Raw genomic sequence first — 25,470 nt, forward strand, 5'->3', positions numbered from 1 at the left:
GAGCGGAAGCTAATCATAGAGTCAAAGACATCTACAGCAGCAATAAATGTCCTTCAGTCTATTGTGTCCACACCAATCACAAACAACCACCTAATCCCATTTTCTGGCACTTGACCCATGGCCTTGTATACCCACACTTCACAAGTAGAGAAAGTGAGAACTTCAGATGTTGAGATCAGAGTCGAGAGTGTGATGCTGGAAAAGAGGCAGCATCTGAGGAGCAGGAGAATCGACGATTCGGGCATATGACTTACAACAAAGTTCCTGATGAAGTGCGTATGCCCGAATCGTTGATTCTCCTGTTCCTCTGAAGCTGCCTGACCTGCTGTGCTTTTCCAGCATTACACTCTCGACCTTGACATTGCAAATGCATAGCTAAATACTTTTTAAATGTTCTAAGGCTTTCAGCCTGTACCATTCTTACAGGGAGTAGGTTCTACATTCCTACCACCCTCTGGGTGAAAATGCTCTTCTTCACATCTCCTCAAAACCTCCTACCCATTACCTTAAATCTGTGCACAAGTCATTGATTCCTCTACTAAGGGAAAATGTTTCTTCCTGGCTACCCCATCATTTTTTTACCATTTTATACATGTGCCCTGTTATTTTCTCCTTTACCTCACTGAACAACCTGGTATACCTGATGTTTCCCATGTAAAGCACAGAGCTAGAAATTACATTGACACGACAGATCAGAAACAGACTATTGAGCTCAGCTACTCTGTGCAGGATTTTATGCTCCATACAAACCTCCTCCCACTCTCCATTCATTTCAATCTTGTGTTTATCTGGCTACATATAAAATGTATCAACACTATTCATTTTCACCACATCCTATGATCACCAGTTCCTTACTTTCAGCATTCTCTGGATAAATAAGTTTTTCATGAATTCCCATTTGGATTTATGAATGACTATCTTTTTTCTGGATGAACCCCAGTTTAGTCTTCCCAACATGCGGAAAATCTTGATGCTTACCCTTAATGATCTTAGAGACCTTATCCAGTCAAATCTGAAGAAAATGGCTCAAGCATATTCTTCCTTATATCCTTCATTCTGGAATCATTGCATTACTGAACTAGGTCATTTGGCCCATCATGTGTATGCCAGCTATGTCTAAGAGCTAATCCGCTTCAGCTGCACTACTGCTTTTTCCCAATAGCTCTGAAAATGACAAACTGTTATGGAACAAAAGATAAAGGGAATGACACTTTTAACCTTTAGGAACATCAGAACTCGCAGGAGCGGGGGTGGGCAATTCAACCCCTTGAGCTTGCTATTCATTCAATATGATCATAGCCAATCTTGCGTTTTTGTTCCTTGACAGCCTTGTCATTTATTTTTTCTGATCCTCTACCCTGTCCCAAACTTTTCTATTTTTATTCCAACCCCAAACCAAATATTCACATTTCTATATTTCTTCACTTCCTCAGAACAGTCAGATTGAACACAAATCCTTAGCTTTCTCTCTCTACAGAGACTGCCAGACCTGTTGAATTTCTCCAGCATTTCCTGTAAGCACAGTCAATGTTAGACAGCAAACAACATTCCGTCTGTCCACAGGTGGAACCCTTGTGTTCGATGAAGCCGACATTGAGCTTCAAGCAGAAAACATTCTCATCACAGATGGAGGAGTGTTCCAGGTAACAACACATTAAGACTGTATGGATCAAATTTTAGAAGATTGTTTCTGGGTATAATTGAGGAGATAAATCAGTGGCTTTGGGTAAACTTACCATACATCATTTAAAGAAAATGTGAACAAGTAATTGGAAAAGAGAAACAACAAGATATGAAGAAAGAGGGTGGAGAAGGAACTGATGGCCTGCTCTTGAGTTGTAGATTCTACAATTCCTCATTGATGAAGGAGCTGTATGCAGCATGAGAGTCATGTCAGCCTTCTATCTCACCTGGTGATGGTTTGTGCCATAGGGGTTAAACACGTGCTCAGGAGTCCCACTCTGGAAATGGTACTCTTTGCCACATTAGCTGCAGAGGAACACAGTGGGATGAAAACATGCATCATTCTCTGGCCTCTGTTTTGTCTGGACTCTCTTCTTGGTCAGCTGATGCTTTAGTTTCAGCTCCCTTCTTCCAAACAGACTCCAGAAGCCATAGCCCTTAGCTAATGTTCCCCAATTGTCAGTTACCCCTGACTTTGTACCTATACACACAATTGTAAGAGGTTCAGAAGATTTCAACCCTACCTATCTGATGTGGGTACAATACAGATGCACTTTTGTTAAGGAAGTGACTGAAGTTTTTGCTGCATGTTTCTGGCCAGAGACAAAGGGATGTTAAGGATCTGAATCTCAGGTGCATCATTTCCAGGATCAGATCCACATTCACAGACCCCACTTGACTACGAATCAAAGGCAGCAACTGCTGATTCTATGTCTGTTCCAATCACAAGCTAAACGTTCTGAGACTCAGAGCCATGAATGCCCCATACAGCCCTCAACAATAACCCTCACCTTCACTCCCCCCATCAAAAGCTGGGAATGATCATTTGCAATTCCAGCACAGAGGAAAAAGAAACAAATCCCATTTTCTGGGTGTTTCATAACAGGATGGACACTGAGGGTTATAATTTGCTTTTATAGAAAAGGATATTGAAAGTTCTTGCTGATTAAACTAGCTTTCAACCATTTCCCAGATTGGAACAGAGTCTGCCCCATTCAAGCACAAGGCAATAATCACACTGCATGGTCACCTCCGGGCAAAGGAATTGCCCCTGTATGGAGCCAAGACACTGGCTGTTCGAGAGGGAACCCTGGACCTGCATGGTAAGTCTTTGAGTGCAAGCTGAAGTTTCCAGAGTAAATGCCACTTATAAAAAGACAAAAATTTGCATTTATGTAGCATTTTTAAGAACATAAATACAAGCATAACTAGACCATTTGGCCCTTCAAACTTGCCCCACTATTCAGCAAGGTCATGGGTGATCTTCCCCAGGCTTCAACTTCTCTTTCATTCCAGCTCCTCATTGACTTCAGCTCCCCAATTACTTCAAAAATCTATCTACCACCTCTTGAAATATTTCCAGTGGGCGAGCCTCCACAACTCTCTGGGGTACAGAATTCCAGACATTCATTATCATCTAGGAGAAGAAAGTCCTTCACATCTAATTTTAAATGAGTGTGCTGTTATTCCTTCATTGGCTGAAGTTACCCTGAACAAATCTTCTTCTCAACCTCTTCCACACACCACCCCACCACCCGCCCCCCCCAACACCCCAAACACCTCCTCAGGTGTGGTGATCATCAGATTAAACCACCATCAATTGTTTCTCTCTAATGCGAGAAGCCCTATGGTCCTCTCAGACAATGGTGACTTTATTTCACCCTTTTCTGAAACTTTGCCTCCTACTTTGAGATTCCCGCACTAATGGAAACATCTTCTCAAATCTAACTTGTCGAGTTCCCTCAGAGCCTTATGTATTTCAATAAGATAACCCCACATTCTTTTAACTGACCTTCATCCCAGGCATCAGCTCCATTAAATCTCTTTTGAATTGCCTTCATAGCCAAGGTGCAGCCTCACTAACACCCTGTACAGTTTTAACAAGACTTCCCTGTTTTTAAACCCTGACCCATTTCAAAAAAGTTAAAATTCCATTTGACTTCTCAATTACTGGCTGCCCATGTCCAGCAAGTTCTGTTTGTTTTCAGATTTCCACCACCCACTGTTCTTTGCTTTATTTCTTTTATTGTACTGATAGTATATTTTATTAATAAAGCTACCCCATCTCCTTTTCCTTTTTGCCAGTTCTTCTAGTATGTTGAATAAACTTGAATATGGGTTAATGGTCTTAGTCACCATGCAATCCCATCTCTGTGATAGCTTTAAAGTCATATTCACTTCATTCTTCTTGTGCTGTCAACACCTTTATCATGAACCAATTCCCTCTCCAGTTCCACCCCACCCCATCCCACCCCATCCCATTAATTACCTGAAGACCCTATCAATAGCCCCTATTTACACAGTTTACCAGGGCACTAGTCCCAGCATGCTACAAATGAAGCCTGGCCCCCAGTAGAACAGTTCTTTCTTTCCCCAGTACTGGTATCAGTGCCGCATGAATCAGAGCCCATTTTTCTCACACTAATCTAGTCACACATTTACCTCTGTAATCTTATTTACCTGCAGTCAATTTACATGTAACTCAGGCAAGAATCTGGAGTTAATACCTTTGTGATTCTGCTTCTTTTTTAAATTTAGCACCTAATTGCAATTAATCCCTCATTATCTGTTTCCCAATGCTACCTATGTTGTTGCTTCCTACCTGGACCTTGATAACTGGATTCTTACCCACGCTCCTATCCCAAGTTGCTCTCTAGCACAAAGTGATATCCTGAACTTTGGCACCAGGTAGGCAACACATCTTTCAGAACTCTGGCTTTGCTGTAGATAGCAGTATTCTTCCTCTAACTGTGCTGTCCCCTATTCCTATCATATTCCTATTTTTCCTCCCCATTTGAGTAACACTTTGTACCATGGTGCTTTGGTCAGTTTGTTCATTCTACTTGTAGTCTGTGCTCTCATCAACACAATATAAGATTTATATTCAGACAAAAGATTCATTAAGAGCTGTATTGCTTGTCTCCAATTACAGTGTGTAACTTCAGCTGTGGTGTTTATTAAGTACCACGTTCGTCTACCCCAGCCAATCACTCATGTTTCAATGAGATATACAACTTACAAAGCAGCTTACTGTCTCAGTATAAATGAAGATTCATTTGACAATCAGTCTTTGAATGTGCAGATTAATGAACATAAGATTTCAAGGTAGTTCAGATTTTATTAAACCAATTAGTTCATCTTACGTATTAATTTGAGAATACATGGGTACAGTAAAACAGTAGCACACAATGTTCTACGCAATCAGTGCCATTTTGAAGATACCAAACAAAAAGTAAGACAAAATCAAGATCATCACATCCAAGGCATGAAATGGAGGCAGGTTTGAGTCATCATAGAATCCCTACAGCGAGGTAACAGGCCATTCAGCCCTACAAGTCCACACCGACGCTCCAAAGAGTAACTCACCCAGACCTATTCACCTACTACTCTACATTTATCCCTAACTAATGCACCTAACCTACACATACCTGAACACAATGGACAATTTAGCATGGCCAGTTCACCTAACCTGCACATCTGTGGATTTGGATTGTCGGAGCAGAGGAAACCCACGCAGACTTGGGGAGAATGAGCAAACTCCACACAGATAGTCACCTGAGGCTGGAATCAAACTCGGACCCGGGTCCCTAGTGCTGTGAGACAGCAGTGCTACCCACTAAGTCATCGTGCTGCCCAATTGTCTTCTTTTTTTTTATGAGAAAGTGAGGGCTGCAGATGCTGGAGATCAGAGCTGAAAATGAAGAGCTTATGCCCGAAACGTCGATTCTCCGTTCCTTGACTGCTGCCTGACCTGCTACGCTTTTCCAGCAACACATTTTCAGCTCTTTTTTTTTATGTTAATTTGATTACATCCACTGAAAAAAAAACAGATTATCTGAACAAAATTACATTTCTTTTCTGGTATCTTGCTGTGTGCAAATTGGTTGCCACATTCCTTGATTTATAAAAGCAGCTAAAAGTACTTAATTGGCTATAAAGCATTTGGAGCAGCCTGAGTTTAGAAAGATGCTACAGAAATGCAAATTGCTCTTTCTTTCTGCATGTTGCAAGCTTCCAATTAAATAATTAGAAAGAATGGAACTTTGTTGCATTTGTATTTTATTTTTATTTTGACAAGGAGCTGTTATTCTCTCCTGCTTAGGCCTTCCTGTTCCTGTAGTTTGGACTCATTTAGCTCAGACTGCCAAAGCAGGCTCCGCCAATCTCATTTTACAAAAAGCTGTGACATGGAAACCAGGGGATAAGATCGTCATTGCATCAACCGGTGACAGGTATTTCTGGAACACCTGGGTTTAAGTTGTATGAATTTACTTTTGTCTGTCATTTTTCAGAGGGTCATACTCTTTCTTCTAAATCTGAGTTTTATAGGTCCCCAAAGGAAAAACTTAACCTTAAAATCTAGGTTGGCATATTAGTCAAGTGTCTAGGGCATGTTCCACCATCAGAAGTGCTAACTTTATCATGAGTTCTTAATTCAAGGTTGCCTCTGCCTTGTCAAGTGGATAGAAAAAATGCCAGGGCCCTACTTTAAAGAAATATAAGGGAGTTCTCCCTGGAACTTGGGCAAACATTTATCTCTCAACCAGCGTCTAATACAAATTATCATAAAGGCCATGTCTTTTTATGTTTCTTTCCTTGATTTGGAAACTAAAATGGGAGAAGAACTGTTTTAACCAAAAGACCGTGCAAGGTGTTAGTGCACCTTTTAAAAACAAGTCACTGGAACACATTGTGAGTAATGTTTACACTGTTGTTTTTTTCAAGCGCTTTATGGGAGTTAGGAGGAGTGACTTGGGAAGGTCTCTAAAATGCCATGATACTATTGATGTGGGCAGAGCAAGCTTCACCCAGAAACAGGTTATTAAAAAAAATCAGCAATCAGGAGCAGTAATGGAGGCCAGGAGAAATAAGTATGATAACAAATCTCTGATGGTTCCTGAGCAGATGAATGGAGAGTGTGTGAAATAACAGAAGCAGAAACTTCCAAACATCTCTGTCTCTACACTCTTGCTGTCACTTGCTCTTGCACGCTCGCTCACTCTCTCTCTGTCCAATAAAATAACCAAAACCTGCACAATAGCTAGCTAGTCTGTCCCACTGTTAGCTATAAGATGTTGCTTCTAACCAGTGACTGAAAGACTGTACAATTAGTATGGCAACCACCCTGTGACTTCAGCAAAGGATTAAAAGAATCTGGAAACAAGGAGATTGGAGAACAGAAGGTCTTGGAAAACATCACAGACAACATCTTATCACATCCTATGGACTGACGCTATTGAACTACGTTTCCCCATATATACTTATATGTTGACCCCCTGATGAAGGACATGCGCTCCGAAAATTAGCGCTTCCAAATAAACCTGTTGGACTATAACCTGGTGTTGTGTAATTTTTAACTCTGTTCACCCCAGTCCAACACTAGCACCTCCAAGTCATGTTGACCATTTATGGTTTTGTTTGCTGCGGTTAGAACTGATTTCTTTATAATAAATAAAAGTTTATTGTTAAGTACAGAAAACTGTTTATCTGAGTTCATCAGATCGGAAAATAGTGAACTTTGAGTAAGTTGGATAAATATTTAACTTTTGTGACAACCTGGGAGAAGTGGGGTTCGAAAATGCACTTTCCCAAGTGGGTCATGAGATAATCCACTTACTTCATCGAAGTTTGTACCAGCTTCCTGAGGTCAAATTAGCTGCCATATTTCATGCATTGTAACAGTCAGTACACTTCATTAATACTGCTCTGGCTTTGTTACCCACTTGTCCAATTTCGATATTTCTACAAACTAGCACTTCAGAGCTGCCACCTGAGGGTCCGTACACACCATCTTTTACACTGTTCCTTACTGCCACCCACACAGTCTCCACTGAACACTTTCCCCTTATTATATCCTCCCTCATCACTGCAGTAATCTTGTTCCTAATCAGTAAGGCTACTCCATCCCCCACCATTTTTCCTATTTGTCCTGTAAACCTTGTATATTTAGTTCCTGGATGACCTGAAGTTGTGAAAGGTGGTATAGAAATACATTTTTTCAGACTTTCAACATATCCTGACAACAGAGCAGCTTCTGTTCCTAAATTATATTAAATTCAAATTTGTTACATGAGGTTAAATTATCATGATCATAGATGGTGGTCATTTGGCTCATTCAACCTGTATGAGATCTTTCTAAGGACAATCCAGTTAATCTTCTCTGACTCCATATCCCAGCAATTTTTCCTTCCTGAACCTTCAATGATCTTCTGAAAGTTATTGCATATTGAATTTTTCAAGTAGCATATTGCAGGCCAGAACACCTTGTGTATAGAAAAGGTTTCTTCGTGTTGCCTCCATGTTGTTTTGCAGTCACATTAAATCTGTTGTTTTGTTTGTCAAAATAATTGAAAACATTTTTGCTTTATTTAATCTATGTAAACTCTTCTTTACATTACATCTTTTATATCATCATCTTTTATGCTGGTACAGTGAAAATATAATTAATTCCATTCCTTTCCTGTCCATTGTCTTAGGCATTCTAACTCTTTGGGCTCTTATAGGGTCATACAGCATGGAAACACACCCTTCGGTCCAACCAGTCCATGCCGAACATAATCCCAAACTAAACCAGTCCCACCTGCTTATTCCTGGCACATATCCCTCCAAACCTTTCCTATTCATGTATCCATCCAAATGTCCTTTAAATGCTGTAGTTACAGTTACATCCAACACTTCTTCATGAAGTTCATTCCAAACACTGAACCACCTTTTGTGTAAAAAAAATTGCCTCGCATGTCTTCTTCAGTCTTTCAATTTTTTTTTTAACTTTGCAGACACAGCCAGAGAGAAAATGAGGTTAGGATTATAGAGGCTGTCTCAGATGATGGGCGGATCCTGTACCTAACTGAGCCACTCATGTATCAGCACCTGGGGGTATCAATCCCCCTGCCTGACGGCGTTGTGTTTGAAGCCAGAGCAGAAGTGGGTTTACTGACCCGTAATATTGTTGTTCGAGGCTCAAATCAAGTTGAGTGGAATGATCGAATCGAAGCATGTCCTGTGGGGTTTGACATAGGTAAGGTTAACCGTTCATTAGCCATTGGTTATCCAAATTCATAAAGCTGTTTTAATGTACATTGACAGGAGGGACTATAAATTAATTCACACAAAGCTTCTTAAGCCAAATGTGATGAAGCGTGGCTTGACCATTAGAAACATCTGCATCTCCTGTATCATCACCTCGTACCAGATCCTTTCATCCTATCTTCCTCCTGTTCACAGCCGACGACCACTCAACCTATTTCCCCATTCACCATCCTACTCAGGTGTATATCTGATCTGGGTCAGACTGTATCCCCTTTACACAAAGGGTGGTTCATGTTTGGAATGAACTTCCTGAGGAAGTGGTGAATGCAGCTACAATCCCCCTTCACCATTTTCACCAATCGCATGACTCCATCCATTTTCAGTTATTAGGAATCCATAGAGCTACTCCCTTAACAACATTGTGTACTTCCCTTCAATTCATTCAAGGCAGCTGTCCACCACCTTATCAGGGGCAAATAGAAATGGGTAACAAGTACTGACCTGTTTAAGAGTTACCTTATCCAAGGGTTAATTGGAATTGAAAAAGGTGTTCAAATGAAACTAACTGCAATTAGCACATAAACATGCACAGGTTTCCAATTAAAGATCTTAATTTTACAGCTGCAATTTCCTTTGCCTCTAGGTGAATTTGCCACACAGACTTGTTTCCAGGGACGTTTTGGTGAAGAAATTGGGAGTGACCAGTTTGGGGGCTGCATCATGTTCCACAATCCACAACCCAGCAAGGATCTTGTAGTGGGGAGAATTGAATATGTTGAGGTAACTTCTTCTCCCCAATACCTTGGTTTTGCTGCATGGGTTTGTGGGGTTGCTTTAGCCTGCTGAAAATATAAGTGATATAGAGAGAGCAAGAGAGACAGGTAGAGACACAGAAGTGGCAAAACAAGAGTTACAAAAGTGATCTTGGAGAAAAATGGAAATTTGGAAGAAAGCGAATTAATGAAGATCTTTGAAATTCTTGCTGCTCTCTTGTAAATGATGGGCATGTTCCATAGTCACATTGACAAATTGCCAACATTTCATATTCACATAACACATGTTTTATATTGTACATTAAATGGAAAACAATTTCAACTTTATCTCATGAATTCATCCTTTGAGAGTGAAAGTTGCAGGTTGTCAGTATTTGTGCATCTTAGAGACAGTTCATGACTGGCAAGATTTTAGGTGAGCTGGCTGTGATGAGGTATGATAGGTACTTCTACTTAATACATTTTGCTTTCCATTTGTAGACCAAATAAAGGATTCATTCAGTAGTTACTTAATACATAGCAGTGTATAGGAACAGAGAAGAAACTGTTTGAGTTTTTTGTAGGGTGTTTTGTTTTTTATGCAGGGATTTATTAATTCCACTTTTTAAACTAAATTTGTTCATTATTCTCACATCTCAGCCTAAAAGAACAACACACAGTTACAAGTTTATTTTTAACAAAGATTTAATGAATCTTTAATGGAGATGACTTCTTAGTGGTTCTAAAGCTATTACGTGCGGTATGCTCGGAAACCCCAATGTAATACAGAACCTTGCTTTCAGTTTCACATCTAATTAAAATAGTTGCAAACTCACAATCAGCTATCATTCATGACATCCCTTCCTTAACGATCAAAATCATGTATATGATCTTTCTGCTTGGATTTGGAGATTAGACTTCTTCCCTTACAAAAATGCAATAATAAATTTTGGAAACAAATTTAACAAACCATTATTTCTCTAATTTACTGAATTATATTTTTAACTTCTGAGTATTAGCTAGGTTCAGTGCATCATATCGGCCTGACTCTGCCAAGAACCATCGCATTGACCATTGTGGCTACTTTTTAACCCAAGGTCTGTTTCCCACGGTTCTGAGTCCAATGTCCAATGCTGGAAAGGCCTCAGAATGTGCAGCATACCTTTAACCCAGCAGAGTCCGTGGAGTAGCAGCAAGTTACTGCAGATGCTGGAATCTATACTGAAAACATAAAATGCTGGAGCTCTGATGAGGAGTTACCTAGACTCGAAACGTTAACTTGGGCTCTCTCTCCATGGATGCTGCCTGACCCAGTGTGATCTCCAGTATTTTTTGTTTGGAGATATAGGACCTCTGCTCCTCGGATGCTACCTGACCTGCTGTGCTTTTCCAGCACCACTCTAATCTAGACTCTGATCTCCAGCATCTGCAGTCTTCACTTTTGCCTTAGGGGAAGCCAAGCCACACATTTTTAGCATTGAACACACTGAAGAACTGTGCGACTTTTAAACAGGTTTTGCGTATGCGAAAATAAATTAGGAGCAGGAGAACGTCATTTTTCCCACGAGATTGCTGTGCCATTCACTCCGATTATGGCTGAACTAATTACTCTACATTCCTGACTAACTCTGATGGCTTTTCATCACCCCCTTATCAATAACCTCTTTTCTTTACTTCTGTGTTAAAAAGATTGGAGGACTCTGCCCCCATGACTGTCTGAGGAAGAGAGTTTAAAAGACTCAGGACCTACTTGGAGAAGACATTTCTGCTTACCTCTGTGTTGAATTGGCCACTCCTGATTTTAAATAGCTACTCCTTGTTCTAGATTTTCTGACAAATGGAGACAGCCTTTCCAAATCCACCGTTTTACCAAATTCACTCTTATCAAGGAAATTCAACATGTCCATAAGGATCTTCACCAACTTTTACAGATTCGCCATAGAAAACATTCTTTCTGGATGCATCACTGCTTGGGATGGCAATTGCTCTGCCCAGCACTGTAAGAAACTACCAAAAGTTGTCTAGACAGCCCAGACCATCACACAAGCCAGTCTTCCATCCATTGACTTTACCTGCACTTCTCATTGCCACAGAAAGGCAGCCAACATCATCATAATCTCTTCTGACCTCTTCCATCAGCCAAAAGATATGAAAAGCTTAAACACACAAACCATAAGGTTCAAGAATAGTTTCTTCCTTGCTGTTATTAGACTTCTGAATGGAACTCTCAAATTTCATGTTGATCTTGCTTCTTTGCAACCATAACTTTGCATTCCTTGCTGTGATCCACCCATGATCGTGGTTATGATCTACTGTTCTGCATGCAAAACAAAACTTTTCACTGTCCTTAGGTACACGTGACGATAATAAATCAAACCAAATGAAAGCTCTCACCAAAATCTGACAGAGTACTGTCAGTTTCTGTCAAGACACCTCTTATGCTTTGAAGCTATGTTTTGGCATCACCACATTATAGTCCTTCAAACCTTTCACTCCTCATTCATAATGCATCTTTACTATTCTATCAGGCAACATCTTGAAAGTCTCCATCACCAAAGAACCAGCAATGTGCAGCGACGAGGCCCATCACTGAGCTTTCTGCAATACCAAAGCCCCGTCCAGGAACAAACACAGCTGTCAGCATAGGCTTCAAAATTTTTCATTCACACTGACAGACCTGCCGTCATGTATCCAATCAAATGACCCCTAGTCCTCAAAGTGTAGACATATCAGTTCCAGGAAATATAATGACACAATCTTAAATATCTCTATTTACCTCAGTCGTGTTCTTTATCAATATCACAGCAAAGAACAACACTCAGGCATACATTTAAATTTAAAAACACTTTAACAAGACTTTAATGAAGCCGCCTCATTCTTGAAACAAAAACAGAAATTACTGGAAAATCCAAGCAGGTCTAGCGGTATCTGTGGAGAGAAATCAGAGTTAATGTTTCGTGACCAGTGACCCTTCTTCAGAACTGATGGCAGCTAGGAAAAGGATGGCTTTTATACAGAAGATGAGGTGGGAGGTGGGGGGAGAGTAAAAGACTGGTGAAGATAGAGCCCAAAGAGAGAGAAAAACATTTGGACAAACAAGGGGTAGTTAAAGTCAATCTGGAGGAATGAATCACTGCTAGTGGGGATTATTAGTGACTGACAGTGGTTACTGTGTGGTGGCAACCAATTGACGATAAAGCCTGGTGTGTGGGAGGGGGGAAAGCATGGGGAGTGGGGCTCAAGCTCTAAGATTGTTGAACTCGATATTAAGTCCAGATGACAGCAAGGTTGCCAAGCAGAAAATGATGTGCTTTTCCTCCACTGGAGCATTGCAGCAAGCCTGAGGTGGAGTTATTGGCCAGAAAACATGGTGATATATTGAACTGGGAAGCAACTGGAAGCTAAGGGCCTTTTTTATGGACAGAATGCAGGTGTCTGCAATGTGGTCACCCAGTCTTAGCTTCATTTCCCAATGTAGAGGAAACAATTGTGAGCAGTGAATACAGTAGACTTAATTGAGTGAATGTGGGTATAGCATTGCATCCCCTGGAAGGTGAGTTTACTGCCTTGGATGGTGAGGAGAGAGGAAATAAACGGGCAGGTGTTACATCTTCTGCAATTGCAGGGAAGGGTGCTGTGATGCTATGGGTACATGGAGGATAATTGGACCAGGGTGTCCTGGAAGGAACAGTCTTTGTGGAAGGCTGACAGGAGAGGCAGCATCCCACTGGAGGTCATGGAAATGGCAGCTGATGTTCTTCTGGATGTGGATGCTGGTGGGTTTGTAGGTGAAGCTAAGGATGACCCTGTCGCTCTGTGGGGGAAGAGACAAAGTGAGGACCTTGTCAACTTAGGTGCTGGGGAATCCTCAGTTGAAGAAGAGGGTGCACATTTTGGAAGCCCCCTTATCGAAATTAGCATCTTCAGAATAGATGCAACAGAGGCAGAGGATCTGGGCGAATAGATTAGAGTCTTTACAGAAAGTGCGGTGTGAGGATGTATTGTCAAGGTAACTGTGGGAGTTGCTTGGTTCATAGTGGGTATTGGTGACCAGCCTGTCCCCGGAAGTGGAAACAGCGATGTCAAGGAAGGAAGGAGTCAGCGATTGATGAGATGAAGGTGAGAGCTGGTGGAAGTTAGAAGCAAAATAGATAAACTTTTCTAATTTTGATTGAGAAAAGGAAACAGCACCAATTATGTCATAGATATAAATTCCCAATATCAACAAGCAGGATTGTCCGGGCAGACCTATCTCAGATGAAGAAAGAATTGTGGGTAGGATCTGGTGTAGGTTAAGAACAAGGAATGTTTCACATACCCCACAAAGAGAGAGGCATAACCAGGGCCACCCCTCTAACCTGAATAAAATGAGAGGAGTTAAAAGAGAAATTATTCTGGGTGAGGACAAGCTCAGCCAGGAGGAGGAGGACGCTCATTGGTGGGGACAGTTAAGGCCTTTTTCCAGGAAGAAGCAGGGAGCCCTGAGACTATCCTGAAAGGGGATGGACGTGTAAAGGGATTTCACATCGATGGTAAAGAAGAGTCACTAGAGCCCACAAACGGGAAATTCTGAAATTGAAGCAGAGGGTCAGAGGAATTGTGGATGAAAGTGAAAAGGGCTGGACTGGGGGAGAAAAGATTCAAGTGGAGCTAAGAAGAGATGAATTTAGTGGGTCACGAGCAGACAGAAACAATGGGTCTGCCGAGGCAGTCCTGTTTGTGGATTTTGGGAAGGAGGTAGGAGCGGGATGTGTGGAGTTGGGAGACAATGAGCTTGGAGGCGGAAGAGTGCAGGAGATCAGGTGAAATTAAGTTAGTGAGCATTGTGGACACAACGGCATGATGTTCCTCAGCAGGGTCATGGTTCAAGGGGAGATAGAAAGAGGCATCTGAGAGCTGGAGCTCAGCCTCTGCAAAGTAAAGGTCAGTTCATCAGGCAACAACAGCACCACCCTTGTTGGCAGGCTTAATTACAAAGTCAGGGTTGGATCTGAGAGCGTGCAATGCAGTCAGTTCAGAAAGAGATAGTTTGGAATGGGTAGGGAGGGCAAAGAAATTGAGGTGACTAATGTTACATCAACAGTTCTCAATAAACAGGTCAAGTGCTGGGTAAAGGCCAGAGGAAGGGTTCAGGTGGAGGAAGGGTGCTGAAGGTGGGTGAAAGGCCCCGTGGAATGGGAAGAGGACACTTGTCCAAAGAAATGGGCATGGAGGTGAGAGAAGAAGAGTTCAATGTCAAGTCATGCCTGAAATTCGTTAAGGTGGGACTCCGGAAGATAAATCTAAGACCTTGGCTGCATACAGAATGTTCAGATCGAAAAGCAGAAGTTTAGACGGGTTAGTAAATACATGACATGAGATGGGTTTGAGAAAGGGATGCAGTCATAGGGTAGGATAGGGTAGAAAGGTTCCAGAGGGGCATTGGGTATCTCTGAATTGTTGCATCTTGTATTTCTTAATACCTGAAAGGAAAAGAAATCGTTTATTAGAATGTCAAATGACTTAGAGGATGAAGTGGAACTTGGAGACAGGGCAGCAAAGAGCCAGAATCAGGGAGTGTTGATAGGGAGAGAAAGAGAGAAAGAGAGAGAGAGAGAGAGAGAGAGGGAGAGAGAGAGAGAGAGAGTGCATATGGTCATGCGTGGCACTGAGTGTGACCTCAGAATGTGGCGATAACAGCTATCGGGGAACATTAAACATCACAGAGATATATGTGATGCTGGCTGGATTTACCATCAGTTCTGAAGATGGGTCACTAGACCTGAAATGTTAATTGTGATTTGTCTCCATAGATGCTGCCAGACTTGCTGCAATTTTTCAGTAATTCCTGTTTTTATTTCACATTTCCAGCATCTGCAATTCTTTCGGTGTTAGCTTCTTATTACTGATTCCATTATTGCCACATGTGCTCTCCAGACAAAGAAGCATGAATGCTTGGAGTCACGCTCACACAGACCCAAGGTTTTAGTTTTTGCTTTCAGTTGTTGAAGTTGGGCTTTTGGAGGTGAAGCTGCTAGATACAGCTCTCTCTCTCTCTCTCTCTCTGATGTCATAACAAACATGATTTCTCTCTCTGCTTTAGATTAATTCTGTCAGTGTTCCTTTCTCCTGGACTGGAGGAGAGAGTAAGTGAGGGAAATCTGTTTTGTTGAATTTGCCTGTTTCAAGTGTGTGTTTATGGGATGCTGCTATATTGGAGCAATTGATGAGTGCTAGTTAAAAAAAATATTATTTTTATTAATAGAATTTTAAACTTTATTTTATGCTAATTCTTTTTTTGTTTATAGTTTAACTGTGGTATACAAATAAAGTGTGTTTTGTTTAAAGGCTAGTAGTTTGACTAATCATATCACATCTGAAACGTAGCACCTTGCACTTGCCTTTGTATAAGATATAAGTTAGGGTCTAGGTTATCTCTTTGATATGTTTTGAGGGGATTTGATCTGATCCATAACAATACCCTGAGAACCAATACCCGCCTTCGTCCAACCTCTCTGACCTGATTTCTTTTTACATCCACCCTGACCTACCCTAAATACTCTATTATTTACTTGGCCCCCTTTGCCACTTTGCAATCTGGCACCCTACACACTACTCATTACATCTAATCTGCATGCACCCTTGCCCCTATCAACCACCCCCCTCCCACCCACCTCGCATCCTACTATGCTAGCACCTGATCCACTCACTGGCAGACAAACCCCTACCCAGTTGACACCTTAATAACTTACCTGACCCTACTTTTCTATCCACCTGGCACCTAAATTCACATCTTACATACTTATCTCACATACTTATTATTTGATAGCAACTGTCAATGCGACAGCCTGTAGGTCTAGATCCTTTGTTGTCAGAATACAGCAGCTGACTGCTGTGTAAAGAGGTAATGGTTTTCCTCCCCCTACTCACTTCTCTGACAGTACTATCGAATGGAAGTACAGCTTCACATTTTTAAAGGATCAGAAACTCCTGTGAAAAATTGAAATCTCCCTCTATTTACAAAAAGAAAGACTGCAATCTACACCACTTGGCTGCCACTGCTCAGAAATTCCAGCCCCAATTTTCTGGAACAGATTCTGGATGAGACTGAAGCTAGAGGCTACAACACCAGTGGTGCCTCTCCATGTTTAGCATAGCTGACCAGGTGTTTATCTCCATCTTACCGTCTGCCATTGACTTGTTTAGAAGGAACGAGCTGCCAAAGGAAGTAGTGGAGGCGGGTACAAGTACAAAGTTTGTGAGAAGATTTGTAGCTTGGGTGCTCGTTGTTGTGTACAATATTTAAAAGGTATCTGGATGGGTATATGAATAGGAAGGGTTTCGAGGGATATGGACCTAATGCTGGCAAATGGGACAGGGTCAGATTGGGATGTCTGATTGGTGCAGACATGTTGGAGAGAAGGGTCTGTTTCTGTGCTGTATGACTCTATGATGTCCAAATTAATATTCAAGCCTATTTAAACACGTTATGAACGCACTATCTCTGTCCATCAAATCTTAGAGTTGAATTTTAAACCTGGAGTTTCCAGTCCAAAGGCAGAAATGATACCTACTGCGTGACACAGACTCTGAATTTACCATATTAATGGGACTGTATAAATTAGTTATTGTTTGTAAAGAATACAAAGAGCTTTCATTTCAATAGTGCCATTCACAAACTCTCAATGTTCCAATGCTGCTAGAAAAATGCAAAAGTTTCTTGCCTTTTTCTCTAATGACCTTTTCCTTTTTCTTTTTCCCAGTTATATCATGCGGGACAAGCCTTCCGTTTGGGACGCTACCCAATCCACTGGCACCTTATGGGAGACCTGAGATATAAGTCATATGTGCGAGGTTGTGCGATACACCAGACATTTAACAGGGCTGTTACTATCCATGGTACACACCACCTCCTGGTGGAGGGCAACGTGGCCTACAACATCATGGGAGGAGCGTTCTTCATTGAGGATGGCATTGAACAAGGCAATGTGCTGCAGTATAACCTGGCAGTCATGGTGCGGCAAAGCACCAGCCTACTGAATGATGACCTCACCCCTGCAGCATTCTGGGTGACCAATCCATCGAACACGATCAGACATAACGCTGCTGCAGGGGGTACACACTTTGGCTTCTGGTACCGTCTCCTGGAGCACCCTGATGGACCTTCCTACACACCTGATGTCTGCCCACGCAACCTACCCCTCGGTCAGTTCTTAAACAACACTGTGCATTCCCAGGGCTGGTACGGACTGTGGATTTTTGAAGCTTATCACCCACAGAAAGGGGGTCAGTGCAACTCCCTGATTGCAGAACCAGCCAGATTTGATTCACTGATCTCATGGAACTGTGAGAAAGGGGCAGAGTGGGTGGAAGGTGGTGCTCTCCAATTCCATAACTTTGTGACGGTCAACAATGAGAAGGCTGGCATAGATATCAAAAGCATCAAGCGCTCCTATGTAAATGAATGGGGAGAGGCCATGGGAGCAATGATCAAGAATGCGACAATTGTAGGTCATGCTGAGGAACTTGATTTTAACACCATCAATTGCACCAGCAAAGGCATTGCTCTGCCACTTTTTGAAGGGTTGACAGTATCAACAGTAAGGTTCATAAACTTTGACCGGCCAAACTGCATTGCCATGGACCTGACTGAGGTGAAACGGGTTGTGAGCATACAAGGTGACAGTTGGAACGTGAGATTCAGTGGCGTTCAGTACTTTAGCACAACCAACAAGGGCGCCTTCTCCCTTGAGAACGATATTGTCCTCCATGATCTGGATGGATCTCTCTCAGGTGAGCTTAAGAGATTCGGGAGAGGGAGGGAGACCAGCTTATGCTCATGCTGGACTATGGCCTGATTGTAAACCCTCTGGTCCTGTTTGTCGATTTTCCCCCATTGATTCTCAGGGGAGTGGAGGGTGGCAGGAGGTAACATAATACATTTTTATATTAGACCTTTTACTCCAATGGTGACATTAGAAAGAGGCAGCACTGGTGAAATTATGTCAGATTTACATAGAGAAACAGGCTATTTAACCATTCTGACCCATGGTGGTGTTTCTGATGCTCTTGAGTCTCCTCCCATTCCTATACATCTCACCCTAGCAGCATATCCATCTAATGCACTTTCCCTGGTGTTTAAATGTTGTGTAAATATATTATTCACCTCAACCACTTTCTGTCTAACAAATTACACATTTTCACAGCTCAATGGAAAAGAAGGTTTCTTCTAAATTCCCCATTAGATTCATTAATCACTGTCTCATATTTATGACCTTTACTTCTAGCCTCAGCCATGAGTAGAAAAATCTTTACTACAGCTAGCCTATCAAGTACATGAATAGGAAAGGTTTGGAGGGGATATGGCCAGGAGCAGGGCACTGGGACTAGTTTAGTTTGCAATTGTGTTCAGCATGGACTGTAGGACTGAAGGTTCTCTTTCCGTGCTGTGTGACTCTATGATCTTAAGGATTTCTACCACCCCATCTTTCTGTTTTCTTGATGAAATGTCCTCAACTTCACTCATTAGCATAAGTCCCAGTTCATAGAACCCCTATAATGTTGACAGAGGCCATTTGACACATCGAGTCAGCACTAACCCTCTAAGAGCAACCCACCCAGACCCATTTACTGGTGGCACGGTGGCTCTGTGGTTAGCATTGCCAGGATTCCCATATTCAATTCCAGCCTTGGATGACTGTGTGGAGTTTGCACATTCTCCCCGTGTCTGTGTGGCTTTCCTTCGGGTGCTCTGGTTTCCTCCCACTGTCCAAAGATGTGCAAGTTAGGTGAATTGGCCCTGCTAAGTTGCCTGTAGTGTTCAGCGGTGTATCAGATAGGTACATTAGTCATGGGAAATGTATGGTTACAGGGTAAAGGGATGGACCTGGATGGGACATTCTTCAGAGGGCCGGTGTGAACTTGTTGGCCTGTTTCCACACTGTAGGTGTTCTATGTTCTATCTCCCCATTTGCTGTTACCCCCCACATTCAGCATGGCCAATCCACCTAACCTGCACATCATTGGTCTATGGGAGGAAACTGGAACACACATGCAGCCACAAGAAGTGTCTGCTAGAATCAAATGCAGGTACCTAGGTTGAGCCTGCTAACCAAACTACATAATTGGTATTGAAATAATTGTATCAATGTGCAAAATGTCAGAGGGTGGGTTATGGTAGAGTGCTGTACTGTGAGAGGGACAATGATCAGGGAGTGCAGCACTGTCAGAGGGTTGTTACTGAGGGAGTGCTACAGATGTCTTATGTCCAGTGAGACTTTGAAATACCCCAGTCCATTGTTTGTTCAGATTCCAATGGCTGGTCTGGAGAAAATGCAGGAATTCTCTTCTCCAATAATTGGGCCTCAACTGACAATTTAAAACAAAATGATTTATTTCATCATGTTGATTGTGGGATCTTACTGTATTCCATTGAAAGGTTTCACATACACAACAATAACTAGACTCCAGAGTCATTTGTCTGGTGTGATCTGCAGGTGAAGTGATGAATGTGTTAGATCCATGTGTCTCTTCACTTTTAGCTTTAAGAGAGCAATCTGGGACATTATCTGTGGATTGGTACTCCAACACAATCTGCAACCTCAAGATCTGGCAAATCCCTCACTTTACCATTATTACCAAGACAAGGAGTCACCTCTGGTTCAATGAAGAGTGCAGGAGGGCATATCAGGAGTGTCACCAGACATGTTTAAAAATAAGATGTCAACCTGATGAAACCAAAATACCTTTTTTGCATACCAAATATGATAAGCTGCAAATGATAGACAAAGCAAAGCTGTTCCACATTCTATGGATCTGATCATAGCTCTACAGTTCTGCGTATCCAATTGTGAATTATGGTAAACAATTAAACAACTCTCCGGAGGAGTAATCTTACAAATATACCCCATTCTCAACGACAGATGAGTCATGCTCATCAGTGCAAAAGATATGGCTGAAGCATTTACAATCATCTTCAGCCAGCCATGCCAAGTGAATGATCAATTTCATTCTCCTCTGCAGGTCCACAATATTAGAGACACCAGTCTTCAAACAAGTCAGTTTATTCCATGTGATATTAAGAAGCATGTTCCCTCTAAGCTTTTGCTGTGGAACTTGCTGCACTCTTAGCCAAATTGTACCAGTTCAGCTACAACACAGGTATCTACCCAACAGTGTTGGCCTGTACACAAAAAGAGGACAAATCCAACCTGACTAATTACTGTTCCTTCAGTCTACACTCAGCCATCAGTAAGTGCTATGAAGCAGTTCTGAAGAAGTTTTATACTAGAGTCAACATTAACTCTGTTCCTTTCTCCACAGATGCAGCAAAACCTGCTGAGTTTCTCAAATAGTTCCTGTTTTTATTTCAGATTTTCCCCCTTGCTTTTATTTGAGTGCTCTCAAGCAACACATGCTCAGCCATAGGCTGCTCACTGACACAGAGTGGGTGATCTGCCAAGGCCACAGCTCCTGACCTCATTACAGCCTTGGTTCAAAAATAGGCCAAAGAGCTGAATCCCAGAGATGAGGTAAAAGTGACTGCTCTTGACAAGTCATCATTTGACCATGTGTGTTCATAAAGTCATAGAGATATACAGCACTGAAACAGTGACTTCTGTCCAACTCGTTCATGCTGACCAGATATCCCAAACTAATCTGGTCCCATTTGCAAGCACTTGGCCTATATCCCTGTAAACCCTTCTTATTCATGGGCCCACCCAGATGCCTTTTAAATGTTGTGATTGGACTAGACTCCACCACTTTCTCTGGCTTCTTAACCTTTTCATCATACTTTGCTTTTTTTCTCAAAAATAATCCAACCTTCTGATCGGTCACAAACCTTTGTGCAACTCCTTGCTTTTTCTTACATTTTGATACTACCTTTCACTATCTTGCATTGACTGATGATTAATAGCTGCTCATATATTATCATAAAATCATAGAATCACTACAATGTGGAAACAGGCTATTTGGCCCAACAAGTCCACACCAACCCTCCGAACAGTAACCCACCCAGACCCACTCCCCTACTCTATTACTTTACATTTCTCCTAACCAATGCACCTAGCGTATTATACATCCCTGAACATTATGGGCAATTTAGCATGGCCAATTCACCTAACCTGCACATCTTTGGACTGTGGGAGGAAACCAGAGCACCCAGAGGAAGACCACGCAAACACGGGGAGAATGTGCAAACTCCACACATCAGTCACCCGAGGCTGGAATCTGAGAGTTGTTGTCACTTTATTGTTTTGGAACTAGAGTAGCAAAAATATGCCGAAAGAATTTGGCAGAAAATGTGAAATGTGCCATGTCTGAATCTTTTATACAGTTTAACCACAAATAGGTTTCTGATCAAAAATTATTGAGGGTGAAACTTTTCTCTTTGCCATTCAAAAGAATTCCAAGTTTCTGTCTTGCTCCTGCAGCTATAGTGTAAATGTATGCCTGGTCTAAGAACAGTTTCTGGTCAATAGTAACCCCCTCCCAAGATGTTAATTATGCAGAATTCAGCACTGGTAATGCCATTGAGCATCAAGGAGTAATTGTGATTTTTTTTTGTTGGAGATGGTCTTTGTCTGACATTTGCGTGATGTGAATGTTACTTTCCACTTATCAACCCAAGTCTGGATGCTGTCCAGATTAGATTCCCTACAGAATGGAAACAGACCATTCGCCCCAACAAGTCCACACCGACCCTCTGAAGAGTAACCCACTCCCCTACATTTACACCTGACTGATGCACCTAACACAATGGGCAATTTAGCATGGCCATTTCACCTGACATGCACATCTTTGGACTGTGGGAGGAAACTGGAGCACTCAGAGGAAACCCATGCAGACACAAGGAGAACATGCAAACTTCACACAGACAGTCGCCCAAGGCAGGAATTGAACCCGGGTCCCTGGCGCTGTGAGGCAGCAGTGCTAACCACTGAGCCACCGTGCCGCATTTGGTTATCTCTAGGCTCGCAAATGGTGCTGAACATTTTGCAATCGAAGTATGTCCACTTCTGACCTTAACAGGAAAGAAGATCATTGATGAATCAACTGAAGATGGTCAGGCCTAGGACACTCCCCGGAAGAACTCCTGCAGTGACGTTCCACAACTGAGATGACGAGCCTCCAACAACTGGGCAGCATGGTGACTTGGTGGTTAGCACTGGTGCCTTACAGCACCAGGGTTCAATACCCCCCCTCAGGAGACTGTGCACACTCTGCACAAGCATTCTCCCAGCATATGTGTGGGTTTCCTCCCACAGTCTAAGGATGTGCAGATTAGGTGGATTGTCCATGCTAAATTGCCATAGTGGCCAGGGATGTATAGGTTTGGTGAATTCGCCATGCGAAATTCAGGATTACACTGGTTGGGGGTTTCAGGTGGATAGGGTGCTCTTTGGTGGATCAGTGTGGACTCAATGGACCGAATGGCCTGCTTCCACACTGTAGCCATGCTAAATTGCCATAGTGGCCAGGGATGTATAGGTTTGGTGAATTCGCCATGCGAAATTCAGGATTACACTGGTTGGGGGTTTCGGGTGGATAGGGTGCTCTTTGGTGGATCAGTGTGAACTCAATGGACCGAATGGCCTGCTTCCACACTGTAGAGGTTATATGATTCCTCAACTATCTTCTTGTGCACTCAGTAAGAAACTAAACAATCACTGATGTGAGAGATGTCAGTGAAAAAGCACTTTAATGCTAATCTTGAATATTGTGATTGAAATTAGTCAGCTAGACCTGGATGACAAAATGAATATCCATTTAAGTGCTGCTTACTGACTTTCCAATGATTACCAAATTAAAGTTACTACACAACTGAAAGAGAAAAAAATGCTCATGACTTCCTTTGAATACTTTCATTGCCTAGGCCAGCTATTGTCCATATTTAATTGTCCCCGAGAAGGTATTGGTGAGCTTGAATCACTGCAGTTTGTGTGGTGTAGATGCACCCACTGTTAAGCAATTCCAGGACTATGATCATGCAAAATGAATGGAGCAAATATATAAGTCAGGATAATAAGCAGTTTGAAGTTCAACTTACAGTTGGTAATGTGCCCATGAATCTGCTGCCTTTGTCCTTCACGATGTTGAGGTTAAGAAACCCTCACAAAACTAAAGTCAGTGGGAAACAGGAGAAAACTCTCTGCTTTCTGTAGTTAATAAAGAAGATCATTGTCAATGCTGGCCATCAATCACATCTATGCAGGAGTTCCTTAGGGTAGTGTCCTGGGCCTAACTATCTTCAGCTGCTTCATCAATGACCTTTCCTCCAACATAAGGTCAAAACTGGGGACATTAACTGATGATTGCACAATATTCAGCACCATCCATGATGCCTCAGGTATTGAAACAATCTATGTCCAAAATACAGCAAGATCCAGACAGTATCTAAGTTTGGGCTGACAACTAACATTTGTGCCAAACAGGTATCGGGCAATGACCATCTCCAATGCGATATGCTAACCGTCATTTCTTGACATTCACTGTTGTTACCATCACTGAATCCTCATTATCAACGTCCCGAGGGTTACCATTGGTTAGAAGTTGACTGGGCGAACCATATAAATGATGACAAAAGCAGATTAGAGGCTAGGAATCCTATAGTAAGTAACTCACCTCCTGATTCACTAAAACCTGTCCACCATCTACAAGGCACAAGTCAGGTGTGTGATGAAATACACCCCTCTTACCTGAAGCAGTGTGGCTTCTACAACACTCAAGCTTAACACCATCCAACTAGTGACATTCACATCTTGTGTTTGAATAAGAAGAACCTAAACAAGCTGATAAAGAAAGTTCTTTATTACTTTTCTCAATTTCAGAGCAATCCAGGGAGCTTCATGGCCAGCAGCACCCTCCTGGTACATAGTCACTGTTGTAATGTAGGAAACACACCAGCCAAATTAAAATAACTAAGTGACAATGACTAAATTAATCAGTTTTTTTTCTTGTTTGCTGTGGGATAAATTTTGGCCAGGAAACTAGGGTTAATTCCCTGCTTTTCCTTCAAATAGTTGCTACAGAATAATTAATTTCTTCCTGAGGGGTATACTAATTGTTCGATGATTTGTGCAAATACTGTGCAGTGCTCTTCAGCCTGAATTGTTTTCTGCCCTAAGGAGAAAGTGAGGACCGCAGATGCTCTACAGTCAGACTTGATAAAACGTGGCATTGGAAAAAACACAGCAGGTCGGGCACCATCCGAGGAGTAAGAGAGTCAACATTTCAGGCAAAACTATTCTTTAGGATGGGGATGGGGAAGGGGGCTGAGATATAAATAGGGGGAGAGGAGGTGGAGCTAGGGGAAAGGTAGTTGGATTGGTTATAGGTGGGCAAAGATAGAAAGTTATGTTGATACATTGGGGGGAAGTGTGGAGCAGATAGGAGGGAAGGAAAGTTGGACAGGTAGGTCAGGTCAAGAGGGCGGATCTAAGTCACAGAGTTGGATCTGGGATGGAGTTAGGCGGGTATTGTTGGGAGACTTAGAAACTGGTGAATTCAATGTTCATGCTGTGTGATTGTAGGCTCCCAAGGCTGAAGATAAGGTGTTTATTCTCCAGTTTGTGGGTGGCCTCGTATCAGTGGTGGAGGAGGAGGCCCAGATTGGATATGTCCTCGGAGGAGTGGGAGGGCACATTAACCAACCCCACCTTCCTGTGACCATCCACTTCAAACCACTCCCCCCCCACACTATCCTGAGGACATATGCATTCCTCCTCCACAAGGCCATCCGCAAAGTGAAGGAGGAACACCTCATTTTCTGCCCAGGAGCCTACAACCACATGGAATAAATATTGAATTCACCAGTTTCCAGGCCTCCCCTTCCCCCTACCCCATTCCAGACCCAACCTGCTGACTCAGATCCTCCCTGTTGACCTGACCTGCCTGTCCATCTTCCTTTCCACCTATCTGCTCCACACTTTCCACCGACCTATCACCATCACCTCCTACCTTTGCCTACCTATTACCATCCCGCCTACCTTTCCCTTTGCCCCCCCTCCTTTATCTCTCAGCCCAC

The 25,470-nt window shown here is 42.4% G+C and overlaps 1 protein-coding gene across 1 annotated transcript in view; it reads left to right on the forward strand.

The window, feature by feature from the left end:
• Window positions 1-25,470, forward strand: part of pkhd1l1.1 (PKHD1 like 1, tandem duplicate 1) — a 237,775-nt gene that overhangs the window by 122,462 nt on the left and 89,843 nt on the right. Inside the window, exons 45-50 of the mRNA XM_043689364.1 lie at window positions 1,564-1,643; window positions 2,657-2,786; window positions 5,786-5,915; window positions 8,460-8,701; window positions 9,356-9,492; window positions 17,207-18,236. Of these exons, the coding sequence (XP_043545299.1) occupies window positions 1,564-1,643; window positions 2,657-2,786; window positions 5,786-5,915; window positions 8,460-8,701; window positions 9,356-9,492; window positions 17,207-18,236 (1,749 nt within the window). The remainder of the gene's footprint in view (window positions 1-1,563; window positions 1,644-2,656; window positions 2,787-5,785; window positions 5,916-8,459; window positions 8,702-9,355; window positions 9,493-17,206; window positions 18,237-25,470) is intronic.

Source organism: Chiloscyllium plagiosum, chromosome 4 (assembly GCF_004010195.1).
Source record: "Chiloscyllium plagiosum isolate BGI_BamShark_2017 chromosome 4, ASM401019v2, whole genome shotgun sequence".
Classification (NCBI taxonomy): domain Eukaryota; kingdom Metazoa; phylum Chordata; class Chondrichthyes; order Orectolobiformes; family Hemiscylliidae; genus Chiloscyllium; species Chiloscyllium plagiosum.